The sequence below is a fragment of the Pavona decussata genome, unplaced genomic scaffold, assembly GCF_977016875.1.
Source record: "Pavona decussata unplaced genomic scaffold, jaPavDecu1.1 SCAFFOLD_163, whole genome shotgun sequence".
Taxonomy (NCBI): Eukaryota; Metazoa; Cnidaria; class Anthozoa; order Scleractinia; family Agariciidae; genus Pavona; species Pavona decussata.
This window is the reverse complement of record NW_028145574.1, coordinates 737,606-754,782: the sequence shown is the minus strand read 5'-3', so window position 1 is coordinate 754,782 and position 17,177 is coordinate 737,606. Positions and strand designations below refer to the sequence as shown.

General features: G+C 39.0%; 1 protein-coding gene across 1 annotated transcript in view; it reads right to left on the bottom strand.

The window, feature by feature from the left end:
• LOC146464509 (bridge-like lipid transfer protein family member 2) overlaps positions 1 to 17,177 on the bottom strand; it is a 64,766-nt gene that overhangs the window by 11,392 nt on the left and 36,197 nt on the right. The window contains exons 39-58 of the mRNA XM_085129750.1: positions 16,774 to 16,870; positions 16,211 to 16,291; positions 15,422 to 15,493; positions 14,508 to 14,602; positions 12,834 to 13,104; positions 11,959 to 12,011; positions 11,210 to 11,282; positions 10,865 to 10,966; positions 10,130 to 10,195; positions 9,030 to 9,146; positions 8,290 to 8,380; positions 7,057 to 7,223; positions 5,821 to 6,117; positions 4,470 to 4,565; positions 3,211 to 3,276; positions 2,294 to 2,391; positions 1,764 to 1,847; positions 1,076 to 1,168; positions 929 to 978; positions 327 to 441 (exon numbers count right to left, since the gene is read on the bottom strand). Of these exons, the coding sequence (XP_084985876.1) occupies positions 327 to 441; positions 929 to 978; positions 1,076 to 1,168; positions 1,764 to 1,847; positions 2,294 to 2,391; positions 3,211 to 3,276; positions 4,470 to 4,565; positions 5,821 to 6,117; positions 7,057 to 7,223; positions 8,290 to 8,380; positions 9,030 to 9,146; positions 10,130 to 10,195; positions 10,865 to 10,966; positions 11,210 to 11,282; positions 11,959 to 12,011; positions 12,834 to 13,104; positions 14,508 to 14,602; positions 15,422 to 15,493; positions 16,211 to 16,291; positions 16,774 to 16,870 (2,184 nt within the window). The remainder of the gene's footprint in view (positions 1 to 326; positions 442 to 928; positions 979 to 1,075; positions 1,169 to 1,763; positions 1,848 to 2,293; positions 2,392 to 3,210; positions 3,277 to 4,469; positions 4,566 to 5,820; positions 6,118 to 7,056; positions 7,224 to 8,289; positions 8,381 to 9,029; positions 9,147 to 10,129; positions 10,196 to 10,864; positions 10,967 to 11,209; positions 11,283 to 11,958; positions 12,012 to 12,833; positions 13,105 to 14,507; positions 14,603 to 15,421; positions 15,494 to 16,210; positions 16,292 to 16,773; positions 16,871 to 17,177) is intronic.

Genomic DNA, 17,177 nt, shown 5'->3' with positions numbered 1-17,177 from the left:
GTATTTGACGTGTGAATGTTGGCAGCACTTGAAGGAAGCATAATCACACAGGATGAATTGCCATCAAACTCGGAATTAAACAATAACTGGACATTTTCAGGGAACTGTCGAGTGTACGTACTTAAGATATCGGTTAAGTTCATCTTAGATAACTCATTGTTTGAAGTCCCTTGTTAACTAAACCTTTGACTCAGGAACAGGATCATGTATGACTAGACATCAATCTTTTTGTTTCACTTTCTAAAGTTTCTGAAACGCTCTGAAGTAGAATGCACCAAACTATCTTCTCGCGCAAAAGATAAATTTTGCAAACCAAGAGACTGTACCTGAAGTTAGTAAAAGTAACGTCAGCTATTGCCAACTGTCCATCTTCCTGATTCAGCTGCCATGAGGCGTGATTAAAGTAAACCTCAGCCAGTTTGATCACCTCTGAAGTGGGAGCTGAATATAAAATCAATAAAAAAACGAGTTCACTTAAAGCTAGGACGAGCAAATGGCATAAATCCAAGAAACTCCGAAAATGGCGAATTCATACTTCACCAAGGGGGTCTTGACAAAATTTGTGAAGTAAATACAAGTCTTGACTTTTTTGATTGTTAGTTGTCACCATTTTCACGCCTAAATCTGTAATAATTGATCTACGAATACGAATAGGCCATTCCCAATTCCGAGTTGCTTTGACAACCACTACGAAAGCGAGGTTAAGTCCAAAGCTTGCCCCGTGAAAATCAGTTTTGTTTGCATATGAATGAAAACTACGCAAGAAGCCTAGCTTTCAAAGCAACTCGGAATTGGCTATTGCTTGAGTGGTGCACCTTCATCTTGTCCCTTCTTGACACCTGTTCTGTTGTCTATGAACAATGATGCAACAATAGACATAACAATACGAGTTATTCTTTTCGATAACTTTTGTGGTCTCATGTTTTACCTTTCTCATGTGTGGGTGTGTTCAAATTCATCAAGAAGTCTTTGTATGCACTGAAAAGAAAACAAACAGTTTTCAATCGAGTGTCAATTTCCAACCCAGCCAGTACCTAGTCATTGATGAGCCAAAAAGCTCACAAAACATTCGTACCTTATCATAATCCGCAGCTCAGTGCTTGATGAACTTAGTTCCTCCTTTTGTTTCACAATTTCCCTCTCCAGTTGAATGACAGCCTCAGTCAGCCTATGGTAACATTTCAATTGTTTTGAGTGAAAGAACCTTTCTGAATCCATAACAGGGGAAGGGCGAACAACACACATACAGTTTAGTGCTAACTGAACAAACTATGCAATTCCTTTTAAACCAAACGGAGTACTAGATGGGTAGCTTTACACTAGTATCACAACGTGATGAGTTCGAGTCTTGTTCTGGCTCTTATTATTTACCCGCAGTCCAAAGACATGATTATTAATTTTCATACATTCACTTTTAAATGTTACGGCTGGTCTACTGTAGTAAATTAATGATTAGACATACATTCACTTTTAAGTGTTACCAATATTTGTGTAAATGCTAGCGGTTGGTTTACTGTAGTAAATTAATGATTAGACATACATTCACTTTTCAGTGTTACGAATATTTGTGTAAATGCTACCGGTTGGTTTACTGTAGTAAAATAACGATTAGACTACGAGTTGGCTCTAATTTCTCTCAGGGAAAGTAGGATGGGCAAAACACGCGAGCACGCGTGAAAACAGTTTCCTCGTGGGAGGAGCGAGGCGATTTTCGCTAGCTCGCGTGTTAAGGTGGTAGTGATCTATAACAATGATACACGTACTCCTGATCATCAATCGCCTGCTTTCGTAACAAGTTTACTTCGTACAGTTCTCGCTCCAGTCTTCGCATGTCTATGTGATTGGACCTGAAAGAGAAACGAACAAACAGTGCATGTGGTATAACTAATAATCCAAGTTTTTGAGTGCGTGGACCGACCAGAGAATATTTTCCATCATCATGATGTAAAAGCACCGTAGAGATTCTGTAAAAGATCACTTTCTTTCAGCGGAAACTCACAAGTGGTAAAAGACAAGGATACATTCTGTTTTGATGGAAACTAACATAAATTCGCACGGTTCCTGTCACCTGTTTTATAAAACTGCATTATTAAAAACATTCACATAGCCCTCGCCAACTTTCTGATCAAACCATCGATTGTGAGAAAACCGAATAAAATTATTTTCAACAGCACCAGTTACCATTTTCCCACACTCAAGACTATGAACGGTAGCATAGGTGCTGAAAGGTACTGAATGTCTTTACTGGGCACAAATTCAGCAACGAGAGAAGGAAACTGAAACATTGCTATACCTGATGGTATTCTGTAGTCTGAGAATTTGTGCTCTTTGATCTTCTGATGTGGAAAGGCGCAATTGAAACCTCATTCTCTGGAGTCTGTCAGAAGCTTCCTGTTGGAAAAAACAAACTCAATGAACTGAGCATAATTGGAAAAGGTTAGACTTAATCACAATTTCAAACAAGTTTTTGAGAAAAAATACAAGTAATTGTTTACCAGTTACACACGAGGTCATCCTTTTTTTTTTCGTTTTAAACCAAGTCTTTTCAGGTAAACTGACTGGTGATTTTTTTCCCAAAGCAAAGTGTCAGTGTAAAAAGTGATTTGAACACGTGTGTGTATCTTAAATGCTTGCAAAAGAAACAACAAACTGTCACACTAAACGGATGAACGAAAATCGTTCAACGGGGATTAGGTAACTGAGGGGCTGTGTAATTAGATTTTAGAATCACTTTCAAACGACCAAAAGAACATTTGCATCAATGACAGTCTCGTCATAATGAACAAATTCTGTAAGGCTATTCAATTGTATAGGAACTATTAATTTGGCCAGGATGGAAATGAATTACGCCTTGACAAAGTCGGCCCAAGTTCACTAGTTTCTTTGATAAAATCGGTGGAAACAAATTCACTCCATTCGTCCCACTGGAGGTCTGGAAACAACTAAGAGCAGGCTCCTTCGATATAAATAAATTCAGCACATTCTCTCCCCCCCCCCCCCCAAACAATCCTACAAAAACAACAAAAAATAAACATAGTAACCAACCAACAAACAAAAAGAACAAAACAAAGCCATCAAAATCTTACCAAGTTGCCCCTTTAAGAGAATTGACTGGATAACATAACATAACATAACATTTATTCCAGATGACTAAAATAAAAATATAAAACAACATCTTGAAAACGAAACAAGAGGTTAGCCCTAACGCACCTTCTTTTTAGGTTCTGTGTACAACACAACATTATGGGCGATGTCAATAAGCATGGCATACTGGGCCTGAAAAAATAAATACACATAGGTTAGAATTCCTAAACGGAAGATAGACCACTCAAAGTTAAGCAGACGATGCGAGAGCTGACGTGCGTTTCTCAAAACTTCCGAAAACATGCCGGGCCCGAAAAACTATTTTATGTGCTCAAAGTTCATTACCAGGAAACACAATAGGCTAGTTTGCACTAAAAACTACTATCAATCGATAGTGAACGGATTTGAAAAATATTTCTCGGGCAAAAAGCTCTTCGGAACTCTTGAGAAACGGACTCCAGACGTGTGGATCCTATACGAAGCAATAGGCCATTTTACAGTTGTGTGCTTAGTGACTTGGCCTTAGATTGGAAGCGAGGCTGGGGTTGACCTTGTTTTGATACAAACGTCACTGCTTTTCATATGTAGATCATGCTCTTCTTATGCTAACTAGTTTCAATTTACATATGAAAAACAGTGAGGTTTGTATCAAAAAGAGGTCACCCCCAGCCTCACTTACAATTCAAGGCCAGGTCACTAAACACAGAACTGAAAAATGGCCTATTAGGGCCATAACTTCTTCTGGGCGAAGAAATTGTGGACTAAGGTAATGTTTCTCGTACAACACGATAAACTAGTTTCTATACTCGAAAAACGGCGATTCAACCATAAACGCCACATCTTCACACTACTGGGTGACAAATGACCATTGGGTTTACACTGAAATACGTACTATAGACTGCAAACGTACCTCGATTTCAGTAATGTTCCATAACGAAAATCGGCCAAAGATCTTGGACAAGTTTCCGAGATTTCCGAAGATTTCTCTAAGAGTTATTGAAACGTTTCCGATCATTTTTACAAATTTCGGAAGAATATCGAGCATTACCGAAGTCTCCCGACTATTTTTCGAACATCTCCGAAGACAGTCTAAAAGTTACTGAGCATCTCCGACCATTTTCTGAAATGTCCGTAAATTGCTGAAGACTTCCAAAGGCGATGTTTCAACTTTGTCGAAGATACACTTCAAGCTCAGTTTACCAGTTCAGTTTACGATATATCGCCACGCAAAACGTGACTAGTGCCGAGAAACTGCCATAAATACGACCCTTGGAAATAGGTTTCCAGCTTTCTAAATGGTTGTATTTTTCATGACATAGATTGAAAATTATTACACAAGGAATTTACACATGACGTTTGATTTTACGAATTGATGTAGGACATACGGAGTTTGTAGAGATCTCCAACAGCTTGTGTCTGATAGTGAAGGTGTTAACAGCAGCACTATCCTCTCGAACGTGACTGGAGGAAGGCGGGGGAGGCTAAAATGGAACATGAAAAGAAGAATTTTGCTAGTAAATACAAACTATGTGCTACGTTTAAGGCTTCTAAGGGGAACATGAGGAAATCCTTAGCGATCCACAGCCAAATCTGTCATGTCATGTGGCTCTAAACTTTAAGTTCGTGGAAAATATTACACGGTGTAAAATTCAAATGGAACTCTTTCGCATTACATTCCCGTGGCGCTGTTTGTTTCTCAGTAAAAATTTATTGTATTTTGACTTTGGCCGCTCTTAGGAATTAGTGGAATTAAGTTAAGTGCATACAAACCATAATAAATTTGTGCGGTTTCACAGGAGTCTCGATGGAATACGTATATCGTGCATATAGGATCGTATAGGGTGGTCAGTAATCCAGTGGGTTAAAAGTAAACTAAGAAATAAGCTCCCCAAGGAGAGGGTATTTCCCGCCCGGAATAATTTATTAAAAGAGCCTGAGCATAAAAATGTGTCCAACCATCGTACGTTGATTGGTGTCACTTGTTTGTTTGATTCTTTGTTTGTTTCTCGCACCTTTTAATGGAAGCGTTGATTTTAGTTAAAGTGCCCCTAACTCTTCAATTTGTTTTCTTTTGGTAGATTTCCATATCTGTGAAGAACTCATTTTCGAAAATTATTTTTAGAAATATTGAATCCTTTTTTTTTTTTTACGAGCGCTAAAAGTTACTAAAATTTTTAAATTTTTGCGCGCTTTAAGCCCTGCTGGAAAAATTTTTGTCTCGTGGGCTCATTAGGAACGAGCCAATGAAAAGCGTCCGATATTTGACACTTTCTTAGCTGTGACGTAAGAAAAGGACACCAGAAGGATTCAGAAGGAATCTTATGTCTGCTGATTCCTTTCTCTACATTTCGACAGTTGCTGCATCCACAAACCACACATTTTTCAACCATTTTCTCTGTTTACAATTGAAGCATTACCGCGAATCTTCGGATATTTTTGCACGATGTCCTTTTCTTGCGTCACGCTCCATATTTTGACACATTTGGCCGAGTGGGGGACTAATGCGAACGATAGGTGAAAATATCGACAAGACTGCCTTCAGCGCTCGTAAAAAAAAAAGGATTCAATATTCTCAAAAATTTTTTCGAAAATGAGTTCTTGAAAGATATGGAAATCTACCAAAAGAAAACAAATTGAAGGGTTAGGGGCACTTTAACGTAACTAATGAACTTTTTAACCCCAAGCAAGCTCGACTGAAACGACCAGTCCCAGCAAAACACTCTCGGGCTAACTCACCACAATCTCGGCAGCATGCTCCTCTGCGACAGGATCCAGATCTGGGCTGAAACTAACAAAGTAGAATTCACAGCTACATCGCGCTACAATCCTCTGCAACTGTGTAGGCTCCTGGCCTGTCGCTCCTCCAATCACAGCATTCACCATGCCTCCAACAGCTTCACCTGAACCCACAATATTGGCAAGATCAGCAATGTCAAAAGAGTTCTTGTCTAGTCTCCCTGTTATAACAGACGTGCTTAGCCAGGGAGTGCTGTCTAAACCAATGTTGTCCTCTGCACCTATCGTAGCAAAGTACTACAAAAAGAAAAAAACAGTCTGTTAATAGGGCCGTAACCTACGATAGCTGTAGATCATTTGCTACCTATAGGCAAAATGTGATAGTTATCTTAAAAATTTGTCTACCCTTTCCAAAAATTTGTATATGCTCTCTAAACAGCTACAAAATGGAGAAGCTTTAAATGTGCAATCAGCTACATTGTAGTTTATACTGTCAAATGTTAGACTTAGATCGTTGTTGCCAGGGACATAGGAGACAGTACACTCAACAATGTTCAAACTTACTGTGCACCAGGAAGTAACCCACTCGCCGGAAATTGCTAAATTATTCCCAGCCTAAGCCACGTGTTTGGTACCATGTCTTTCATTCGACGTGATTACAAGCTGGTTTGTGTCAAAACCATGAAACAGGTTACCAAAACAGTTTAAAATGTCCTAAACACTAGACATTTCTCTGAAACACGTGACTTCAAGCTTTTTTCCAGGAATATACAAGCTAGTACACTACAACATTCAGAAACACAACCTCGTTTGGTGCTCACAGCATTACTGCCACTAAACGAATTTCAAATGCCTCAGTCAAACTGCTCTAGCTACAATCGGTAGCTTTAGAAGCGAGTGTACTAATGATGCTGGATGGGAATTTTCATCTTATGGATGATCTTGACTATCTTAGATTCATTTCAGTATTTACAAAACAGGTTTTTATGAGTATATAGTTCAATGCAAAGGCTTCGCACTTCACGACACTCTTTTCTTAGACTCGACTTTCATATAGAAGAGGAAAAAAGGACTTTCTTTAGCTTTGAAAATTAGACGTTGATTCCGCGATAGTTACTTGACTAGTTACAATAAGTAACGTTTTTTAAATCCTCAACAACTTAAAAGCTGTTGAGAATTCAACAACGAAGCAGTTGCTATCTTAAAAAAATGGAAATAAAAAAATCATAAAGTTACCTGCAAATTTTCTACATTTCCAACCCAAGTTCCCTTATTGAAGATCTCTCCATTACTCCAGACTGGTGTGTGAAGTCTGTTCAGGATCCTTGCGTTACCAGCCGCTACAAGCACACATCCCTCAGACTCGTTTCCTTTCAATACAATCTGCGAGTTCACTAAGGCGACTGGTGAAGGAAAAACATTAATAACAGAGAACTATTTACAAGCAAAAGGATGCCAGACAGCGCCATTGGGACAACCAATGTATGAACGGAGCCGCGCCTTCATAAGAAAGGGATGTTCGAAAGCCGATTAGCGCTGATCCACGATTAAATGTTAACAGAGGTTTTCATCTCGCGCGTTAAAAATGGTTTAAAGGCTAATTTAAAGCAAAAGGTAAAGAAAAGTCTAAGTCAATACTGAAGGACAAATATCTTTTGGAAGAATGTCTAAACTCGGATCAAAGTTCACGTTAATCCAGGATTAGCTTAATCGGGCTTCGAACAACTGGGCCCTGAGGTCCAGCCAAATAAAGTATTTTGTGACAGAATGTTTAACGGTATATACATATAAAGGTAGTTCATTGCTGTAAAGCCAAGGAAGCAATTATTGTCATGGAAACACAATTCTATTATTTGTTGAGACGCTCTTTAAATGTCAGGTCTCGATAAACAAATACCTAATATATATGGCATTTGATTAGAAGAAAAATGCATCAACGGAGAGAAAATAAAACGCTAGCAAACAGATTGTCTCTAGGTAAGATATGGACAAAAAAGATTGCAATGGATAGTTTACGATACTAAGGGAAAGATTTTTCTGGTTGAATTTGAAGGATGTAGCTGAGATACAAATGTGGAATCGAAGTTTCAATGTATACATCAATCTGCAAACCTCTGTCAGAAATCGTGCGGAAGGTTTACAGGGAGGTGACCGAATGCATTGAAAATTAACAACGTGATTGCATGTTTCATACCAGAGCTGCATCTCGCGTTTTAACGGAAAAATTTTTTACCTGGTACTGACATGTATCTGAAGTTAAAGTTCATAATTCGTTGAGATTTTCACTCTCAGAAAGATTGTTTGCGATCACTTTTCGATTTGCCCCATTCAATATTTTTCCTGTTTTCAAAACTGCAAATCTGTTAGAGTGTACACGATTCCAGGAATGAAGTGCAGATGACGTCATCAAAAAAGATGACACCAACACCACCGCCTAAACAAATGGAACAAAACTAACAAGTCACTTACTGTGCCATCTGTCCTCAACAACATCATTTGCACTGCACAATGCCACCCCGTGGAGGTGGGCCTCAGTAACATGTTCATGCTCACCAGTCCCCTGAAAAATGTTCACGACACTGTTAGGTCCTTCCCGCTGAGGGTCAAAACCATGAGTCGGCGTAACGTGGAGCTAAAGCTTCTTATGCTATACGGCGTTGTACTAGCGTATCAGTCCATGGATTCAGACCTTAAGTGTGCTGGTTGAAATGTTTGTGAACTGAACTAAGCTAAACGAGACTGTGTTTCCACCAAAATAACAGCGAAAAACCCACCTCACTAATCAACAAATGTTTCGCGACCTTATGCACACAAAAGATGATGTTTTGCGCGGTCTTGGGTTTATGTATGAACAGAGAGTAAAGGTTGGTTTGACGGCACAACCTTGTGACGGTTAAAATGGTGGTATAAAAACTCTAAACAACAGTAGGCAAAGATTACACTGAATGACGGGAGTCATAAGCAAACCTCGCATCGTCTAAATTAGCCTAAACAGGGTGGCGGACCACATCAGGATAAAAACACTGAGACTGCATTCAGGCAATCTTGCTTACTTTGAGGGACAAACTGCTGAGAAATACTCGGGTGGATAGGGATATTGAAGGTACAGAAAGAGGGGTTCATCCTTTACTAGATGGACACAAATGCAATAAACAAAATCGGAAAGAATAAATAGCAAGCCCGGGATTGTGAGAGAGTGTATACTGTACCTCTTCAGTAAATGCTACAAATTTCATATCTTTTTCCATAACCAGCTTTTCCAGCATGTTGGTATAAGAAACAGATCGTGCTTTGCCGCTCAGAGGGGTCCCAGCATTTTCGGCATCCTGAGGCAAAACATACTTTTCAGGTCACTCTTCAATTCATGAGCAACTGATGCTCCAAAGCCTTGCAACACTAGCTGCATTTAACTGGTCATGGCATCATAGCATCTCTCAAGACAAGCAGTACTCAGGACACCAGGCCCCGGTTGTTCAAAAAGCGGGTAACTATATCCAGTGGATAAAACGTACTCCAACTAGTACATTTCATCCGCTGGATAAAGTTATTCGCCCTTTGAACAGCTGGGGCCTGACCTATAACATATGAGGTTGTTCACCAAGGGCTCAGTAATTAGAGCACCCGGCAACAGGAGTGTGGGAGCCGGTCATGGGGAACAAAGCCACTTATAGGCTGTATCAAAAGCTTTTCTGGCTCAAGTCCGAGGAGGCGAAAAAAGAGAAACGAAAACGTTTTCCTTCCCTCCTCCGTCGACTATCGCTGGTTAAAGAGTGCATTGACAAAAGGAAGAGCGCTAAATAAGCTAAGGGAGGCAGTCGGAACTTTTATCTGGAGCTCCCGGGTTCCAGTCTTCCTTTATGAACACTTGGATTTGTTTGACAGTAGTCTCCTGTTCAATACTGGGCCAAGCTAGTCTATTCTGCGGTTAGATAAAAGTTGGGATTTTTAAGAACGTTTATGTTTTGCTTATGTTACTCGCTTTCATTTACAGCGTCCCAATTAGCTCTGCCGTGCTAAATAATTCGACACTTAAATAAAGTGACTTCCCCCCCCCCCCTAGGGTCGCAGAGTGCACTACAAACTTCACATCCTCCTGCAACAGTTGATAGCGCTTGTCCCACGAGGTGTACCCTGTTTTAAAACAAGTTCCGACAACCACAGACAAGTAACGTACACAACAATCTCATTCACTGACGTTCTTTCGGCTTGTCCGCAATCCCTAAATTACACGCGAACAACGTTCATGAGGAGAGATGAAATTGTTTAATACATCACATTATACTGCATCATAACATACATAACGATTTACCTGCTCGTCCTTCTTTTCCACAATTATGAACTTCAGAGCATCAGCAGAGAGATTTTTCTTTAGAACCTTAATATGACACAAGAAAGAAAAGAATATTCCATTGGGCGTTACACATTCACTGTTGGGAAGATTGAAAACAATTTGTTCCTGTAACGTGGTGGGTTTGTCAGGTTAGAGAGTTACTTTCCCTTAAATATAGCATAAAAATATATCTCCTTTTTCTGTCCGAGAAACTAACAATTTTGTACGCCCAATAGACGACAATTGCAGACAAAAGTCTCGCGACAAACCCTATTTACCCTATCTGTGGACTTTTGCTTGTAAACCCAGGACGTTATACAAAGTTCATTAGTCTACTGCTAATAGTTGTCCTGAGAGAAAAGCAGCAGCATTTATTGCAAAGTAACCTTAACTGAAATGGATTTTCTTCCTTTATCTCTGGACGTTTTTTCGCAACAAATATAAATTGGATGGTTTAATGTAAGAAAGCACGCACGCTATTCGCTGCGCTCTAATTCAGGCACTACTCTATTACATCCAGCAGGGAAAATGAAAAAATCCTTTGGTAACAGATCTTTTAGTGTAGCTGCGCCTACACTGTGGAACGCGCTCCCAGCAAGCCTGCGCAATATTGATTTTATTTTAAATCTTGTCTTAAAACATATCTTTTTAAGTTAGCTTTTAGTCTTTATTATTATTGTTATTATAGTCGCTCATTTCAACATCTCTTCTCACCTCTGCGTTCGTGTAAGCTTCAAACAATCCAAATGCTATGCGGCGGTTGGTTAGTGTCCAGGCTCCCTTCAGGTCATGACATACAAGACGATGACTGTAATTCTTTAAAAAACCAAAAATATAAAAGACATTAATTTAAATAGCATTCTTTCAACAATACATATGTTAAGTTTTACTCATTTTTTGTATAACATTTTTTTTATCACCAATGTACTGCGCATTTTATCATATTTACATATGTTAATTTGCGCATTAGAAATATTAAACATAATTGTTATTTATACATGACAGCCTTACAGTTTCCTCTTTTGTTCTGCAGTATGTATTTTCAGGTGTCATCTCTACCTTAAATTCAGGTGATGGACCATCCACATATGAGTCCTTACGTTTGGTGCCCTCCTGTCGTGTGTATTCCAATCTTAAAAAAACACATCAATATAACAAACATTTGGCTTTCACCCAATACCAGGAATCACCTTATCCCGCATTAAAAGAGAAAGAAAGTGTTCCAAGTATACTAAACCGTTTTAAGGGAATTAGTCACTACAATTTACCAGTGATATCAATAAGTTACACCTTTCCTTGAACCCTTGGTGACTAGTTTCAGACGCAAAAAGTCTCAGTCGTCATTTACCTATTGCACTACAGCTAGTGCTTAAGAGCCCACAGCGCGCAGATAAATGCCACATACAGATGTTCTTGGATAAAAGAAATATATATACAGATGTTCTTGGATAAGAAAAAATACGAAACAAAGCACAATGGATATTTGGGAACACAGCATTGCAAGCCTGTTAGTAAGTACTCGTTTCTGTTTGTTGATATTCAAGAAATTATTACTCCCACAAAGTTTTTCGAGTACATTTATAGGTCTGTTTTTTTTTTACTACAACAAACACAGCGTCTGAGAATAAAAGTAAATTTTCCCACTTTCCAGAAAAACATTGGGTCGTTTCATTCATGGCTTAAGCTTTGCTTATTGCTTGGATGTATTAGAAACCAATGTTGACCAAATTATGACGTTTATGTATCATTATGGCACCGCAGCAGTAAAAGGGAGAACTCGGTCCTTTTGTATTGCCTTTCATGCTTACCTTTCTGCTGCTAAAAGATAATACTTAGTAGGCTCCAAGTCAATTGAACTAACCTGCACAAGGGAATAAGTAAAAACAGTGAGGACAAGAAAAGAGAGTAATCTAATCTGTCTGAAAGTAATTTCAACTTTAAAATATTTACCGCCTACAAATATTTGAGATGGTCATCGCATTTATTCTTAAATTACAAGAAATTTCCAAACATAAAAGTTCACCAGGGTAGAAAAGCACGAAAGGAAAGTTTTTTTAAAGCACCCATATTAGGCCAAATTTCAAAATACTTTATGGTTTAAAATTTTACAGCTTCCATCATTAGGCCATTTCCGAGTTGCTTTGAACAACATCATGAAAGCGAGGCTAAGTGCAACGTTTTTCATATGAAAATTAGTTTTCATTTCTTTGCAAACAAAACCAACAGTTTAATATTAAAAGCTTGGCACTTAGCCTCGCTTTCAAAATGAGGCTCGAAACAACTCGGAAACGGCCAATTCAAAAACTTATTTGCAGCAGAAATATTCTCGCAAATACTTACTTGGCTGTTATCATTACCATATCAATGCCACAACTGCCAGACTTTGGCGATATCTAGACTTTAAAACAATCTGTCCAGTTAAATGGAATCGCAAAAATGAAATCCTTGTTCGCACACACAGAAGATCCTACAGACCCAAAAGATCGCCAATTCACCAAACAAAACGGAAATGATGTGCCACAGGTATACGGCACTTGGTTACTTTACCAGAGACAGTTCAACTTTGATGGCCTGATTAGTTTAGGCCAGGTTTCCACAGTCAGATTTTCTAAAAGATTTGGCCGGGGCTAGAAGCTACCTAAAAAGAAAGGTGTAACAGTTACTGTAAAAGCTGATAACTTACCTCAGCATACTCATCACTATTCTCTTTGCCATCCACTTCCTCCAGACCATACAAATGACAAGTCACATTTGACAATTCACTGCGCAGTTTTGCTGCACTCCAGTCAGCTGCTGGTCTCCTTATCAGGCCATCAGTGTACTCTCTCAGTGCCAGACGGTATGTGGTCTCTAGGTAACCACTGCCGAGTGACAGCTCAAATCCTCTTTGTTGAGTGAAAGAGCCCCAATACCAAACGGACAGTTCAGGGAACTGAAGCGACAAGCTCGCCTCCCTGCCAAACACATAATTGAGCCACAAAAGTTGTCAGCTTCTAAAAATGTGTTTTTCCAGGAATTCGAAATATCCATAACCCCTTCCATTTTCAACCCCTTCCCCTCTGAAAATTTCAATTTAGCTTCCTACGTTCCTTTACAAGATGGTGGCTTCGGAGACCACTCCCTTCTCGGAATTTGCAATAAATTTCCATGGGGGAGGTATGGACATTTTATGGAACTGCACGAGAGGCTTCATGATGGACAACCTAGGGCCACAATTTAGTGTTGCAAAAGGGATCATTTTTTCAGTTACAAAACGAGCATCATCATGAACATCTTAGTGTTCACATCAAGCTGAAATGGTTTCACTCAAATTTCTTAAACTTGAGGAGCAGTCGAGAAGGTCCATCTGTGCAAGCTAGGACTATGTTTACAAGTTCGGTTTAGACTGTTATAGTACAACAACTTAATACATCTAGATGAAAAAAGGAATCGCAGAGACCTATGAACTATCATTTTAAAATGTATGTACCAATCAGCAATGCAATGTAAAAGCTACCTAACTTTGTTACCATTTCCAAGTACCAACAACATCTAAAGTTTAAATAGAAGAAAGACCCTCGCAGTTATTTACGCAACTTAAGCAGCAGCCATGAAGCAGTAGGATCTTTCTTCTATTTAATCTTTCATCCGCAGTTCAAAATATATGTTTCATATATTGTTATTCATTTATTCACCTTCCACGGGTATATTAGGAACTCACAATATGGCCAGGCCAGCTCCCAGTTGGCTTGACAGCTCAGATGGTAGAGCACTGCATCGGTATCGCAGAGGTCATGGGTTCGAATCGCGTTCAAACCTGAATTTTTTTCAGGCTTTGTTTTCGCAACTACTTAAGTTGCGTATTAACTGTGAGTGTCTTTCTTTTACTTAATATTTCACCCAGAGCAGGGATGCGTGCAAGACCTCAAGCTATTGTTTTATCGATACATGAGCGGGCGGCATCCTAGAAATCCTGCAATTGATTGTTTCTAGCAGCAGACGGAATGGACCAATTTGAATATATTAAAATTCTAGCTTGGCTACGAGGCTAAGGGGAATAAAACAACAGAAATTACATTGAGGCTCAGATGAATAATTAATTTCTTTTGTTGCATTCCCCTAGGCCTTGAGCCAAGCTGGAAGTTTAATATATCGAAATTGGTCTATTTTCCTATTCCCGATCGCGATACCTGCGTAAAACCAGTGAGTGAAACCACATACCGACCTCCCCACCGGTAAATAACACAGCCTACCTCGATGCACAAACTACCTTTTAGTACTTGGACTTTCCAGTGGATGTGACTATGATTTGATGTAACTAGTAAGAGTCCTTGTATAACATATCCTAATGCATGTTGTGGTGGTGTTGGGTACAAACCTATAATGCCTTCCAACAGATTTCTTCTTCACTCGTTCACGTCTGAAGTAAGTGCCTTTTCTGATGGGTCGTGACACATATGAAAATACCACAGCCTGAAAGAAAATAAAACAATTTACATGTAAATGGTGTCTGTGGTGTAAAACGCAAATGACAAGGACCCCCTGGGGTTATCAAACGGTCATCGTATCCCACCCCATCCCAACCGGTAAACAAATGTTAGTAACATGTGAACAGCGTGACTATAGCGTGATGCAATAACAATGCTTAAAAGGTTATAATTTAGTCTATCATTGCAAGCTATTAGTACAATATGAATGTCTATACCTCTAAAATACAACTACTTTCTTCTGTTAGTTAATCTGCCAATACACTGTATTTTCCAGCTAATTGTCACTGTGTGTTGTTGTATATGTTTGTCTTTAGTAACCGACCCTATAAAAAATTGATGTAATCACTAAGGATGGTTGTCCAGCTTCTAATTAGCACGTTATGGTTATTCTGGGCAGCCATGTACTCAAATTTTTTTTACTTTATTTATCCTAATTTTGTAACATAATTCTTTAATTTGGGTACAAATAAAGTTGTTGTTGTCTTTGCGACGTCATATTTACAGTGGATGGCTCAGCGTTTCTTGAGGACATTGTCGTCGGTGAGTATTGAATGCAGGACAAGTTCACTTTTAGCAATAGCTACAATAAAGGTAGCAGTGGCTAATCTAAGACAAATAAAAATGCAGTGAGGCCTAATGTTCACTTCAGTCAGTGAAATGGAAGACAAGAGCCGTGATTTTGTTACATGTTTCATTAACAAGAAAATGTCATGTCTGTGATGTTAAACACACATAAAAGTACCACAGCCTAATACAGCGTGAAACAATTCCGATTAAATTCCGAGTTTAAATGTACACGTACCCGATAGTTCTGAAACCATCTAAATGTGCTGGCAAACATGAAAAGTTGGGGTGGGTCAATGACAAAATGATCCTGTGAAACAAGATGAACAAAGGTTAACGTCAAAATTTGCATCCAGTTTGGTAAGTAAAGGCCAAGACTTCATTATACCATATGTCCACAATTGAGACTGCTGCGGCCAATATGGCTTGCAGCAAGCCCAAAGTAGAATGGTGAGTGCAGTCAATGGACACCTGATACGATTTTGCTGTGCGTATTGTTGACTGCAAATTTATACCATGTGCCAGAGCCTTAGTCGTAATTTCTGTAACAAGAGAATACTGAAAATGTTGCTGATCGGCATGAACAGAAGTTAGCTAATTACAGGTTACTATTGGAAGTTTTTATTCTACTGCATGTGGGTGAAGAGAGGTAAATACATTGGGTGGACCTCTGGACACAAATTGCCCAAGCTGGTCACCATTAAAACCAACATCAGAATGCTAGTCAATGCTTCTCCATTTGATCACTTGGAAAAAAAGGCAAAGTAATGAAGCCGTTTGTGTAGCGACCATGACCATGTCATTCTTTGCTATTGGTTAAGCTGTTTGACAACCTCACTTCCACTCTTTTATTCCGTTCTTATTAATACCTAGTTAACAGACAATTTACACTGTCTTATAAAATCAATGTTGCCTAAGGCACTAACTCTCTTCCACAAAGGCTACTTCATAAGAACATCAAAGAGAGTTAACAAAGAGGTAAGACGTTTTGTCCGCAGTAAGCACACCTTTTCATTATTTTACAAACCTTTAGATTGCTTATTGCTGTCTCAAGAGAAATGTCAAGAATAAGGTTCTGGGATCTGAAAGCAGCATACGAGTCGTGAACCTGAAAACCAACAAAAACAGTTAGATCCAGTTTATCCATCCCGTAAAGCTCATATCTCCACAATGCTCACGTTGTCTTGCACTGACCACCGATCCATTCACTCTTGCTGAAACCACATAATAACCGCTAAATCCATTAATTGGCCATGTTTTCTTTCTTAAACAACCGATCCATTCACTCTTGCTGAAACCATCAAATTATAATAACTGGTAAGTCTGTAAAATGGCCATGTTTTTACCCCAAACAACCGAACCATTCACTCTTACTTAAACACTTTCAATAAAAGACACTTATATATAATGGGCAGTAAATTATGTCGAGCGTGGTGTTGTAGAAAGAGTTAGAATTCTACAGTTAACGTTGGAATTCTTGGTTAACGACTCTGATGTAATCATATTCAAATACATATAGTTTACAACCAGCTTTCCAATTCTGATTAGCTCCACGGTCCAGACAGTCCTTTGTTGTTTTGTATCGCTTACCTGGTTAGGAGCCAGTTCTGGTATCTTGTCTGGAGCACACTGGATCACTGAGTGATGATCATTAGGGTCTCCTTGACAAATCCACTTCATGTTAGAACTGTTAACAACAAACACACAGAAGATCACACGGGACGTAGGATTAGCCAGAATTTGACAAGTCAGTGTCTCAAAGCATACAAGCCAGAAGTGTTATGAACCCAAAAGAAACGTGAGTATATTGATTACCTTTCACATCCACAAGATAAGTTAAAGACCCTTACAGCTTAACTTGGAGACAGGCATTACAAAAATAGGTATGTCGTCCAGGAAAAATAGGCAATCATATTCATTAGCCTTGCTTCAAACAAATACCCTTTAACAAACGTAACACGTCCAAATAACGACAGTATAAGGTATTCTCGGTT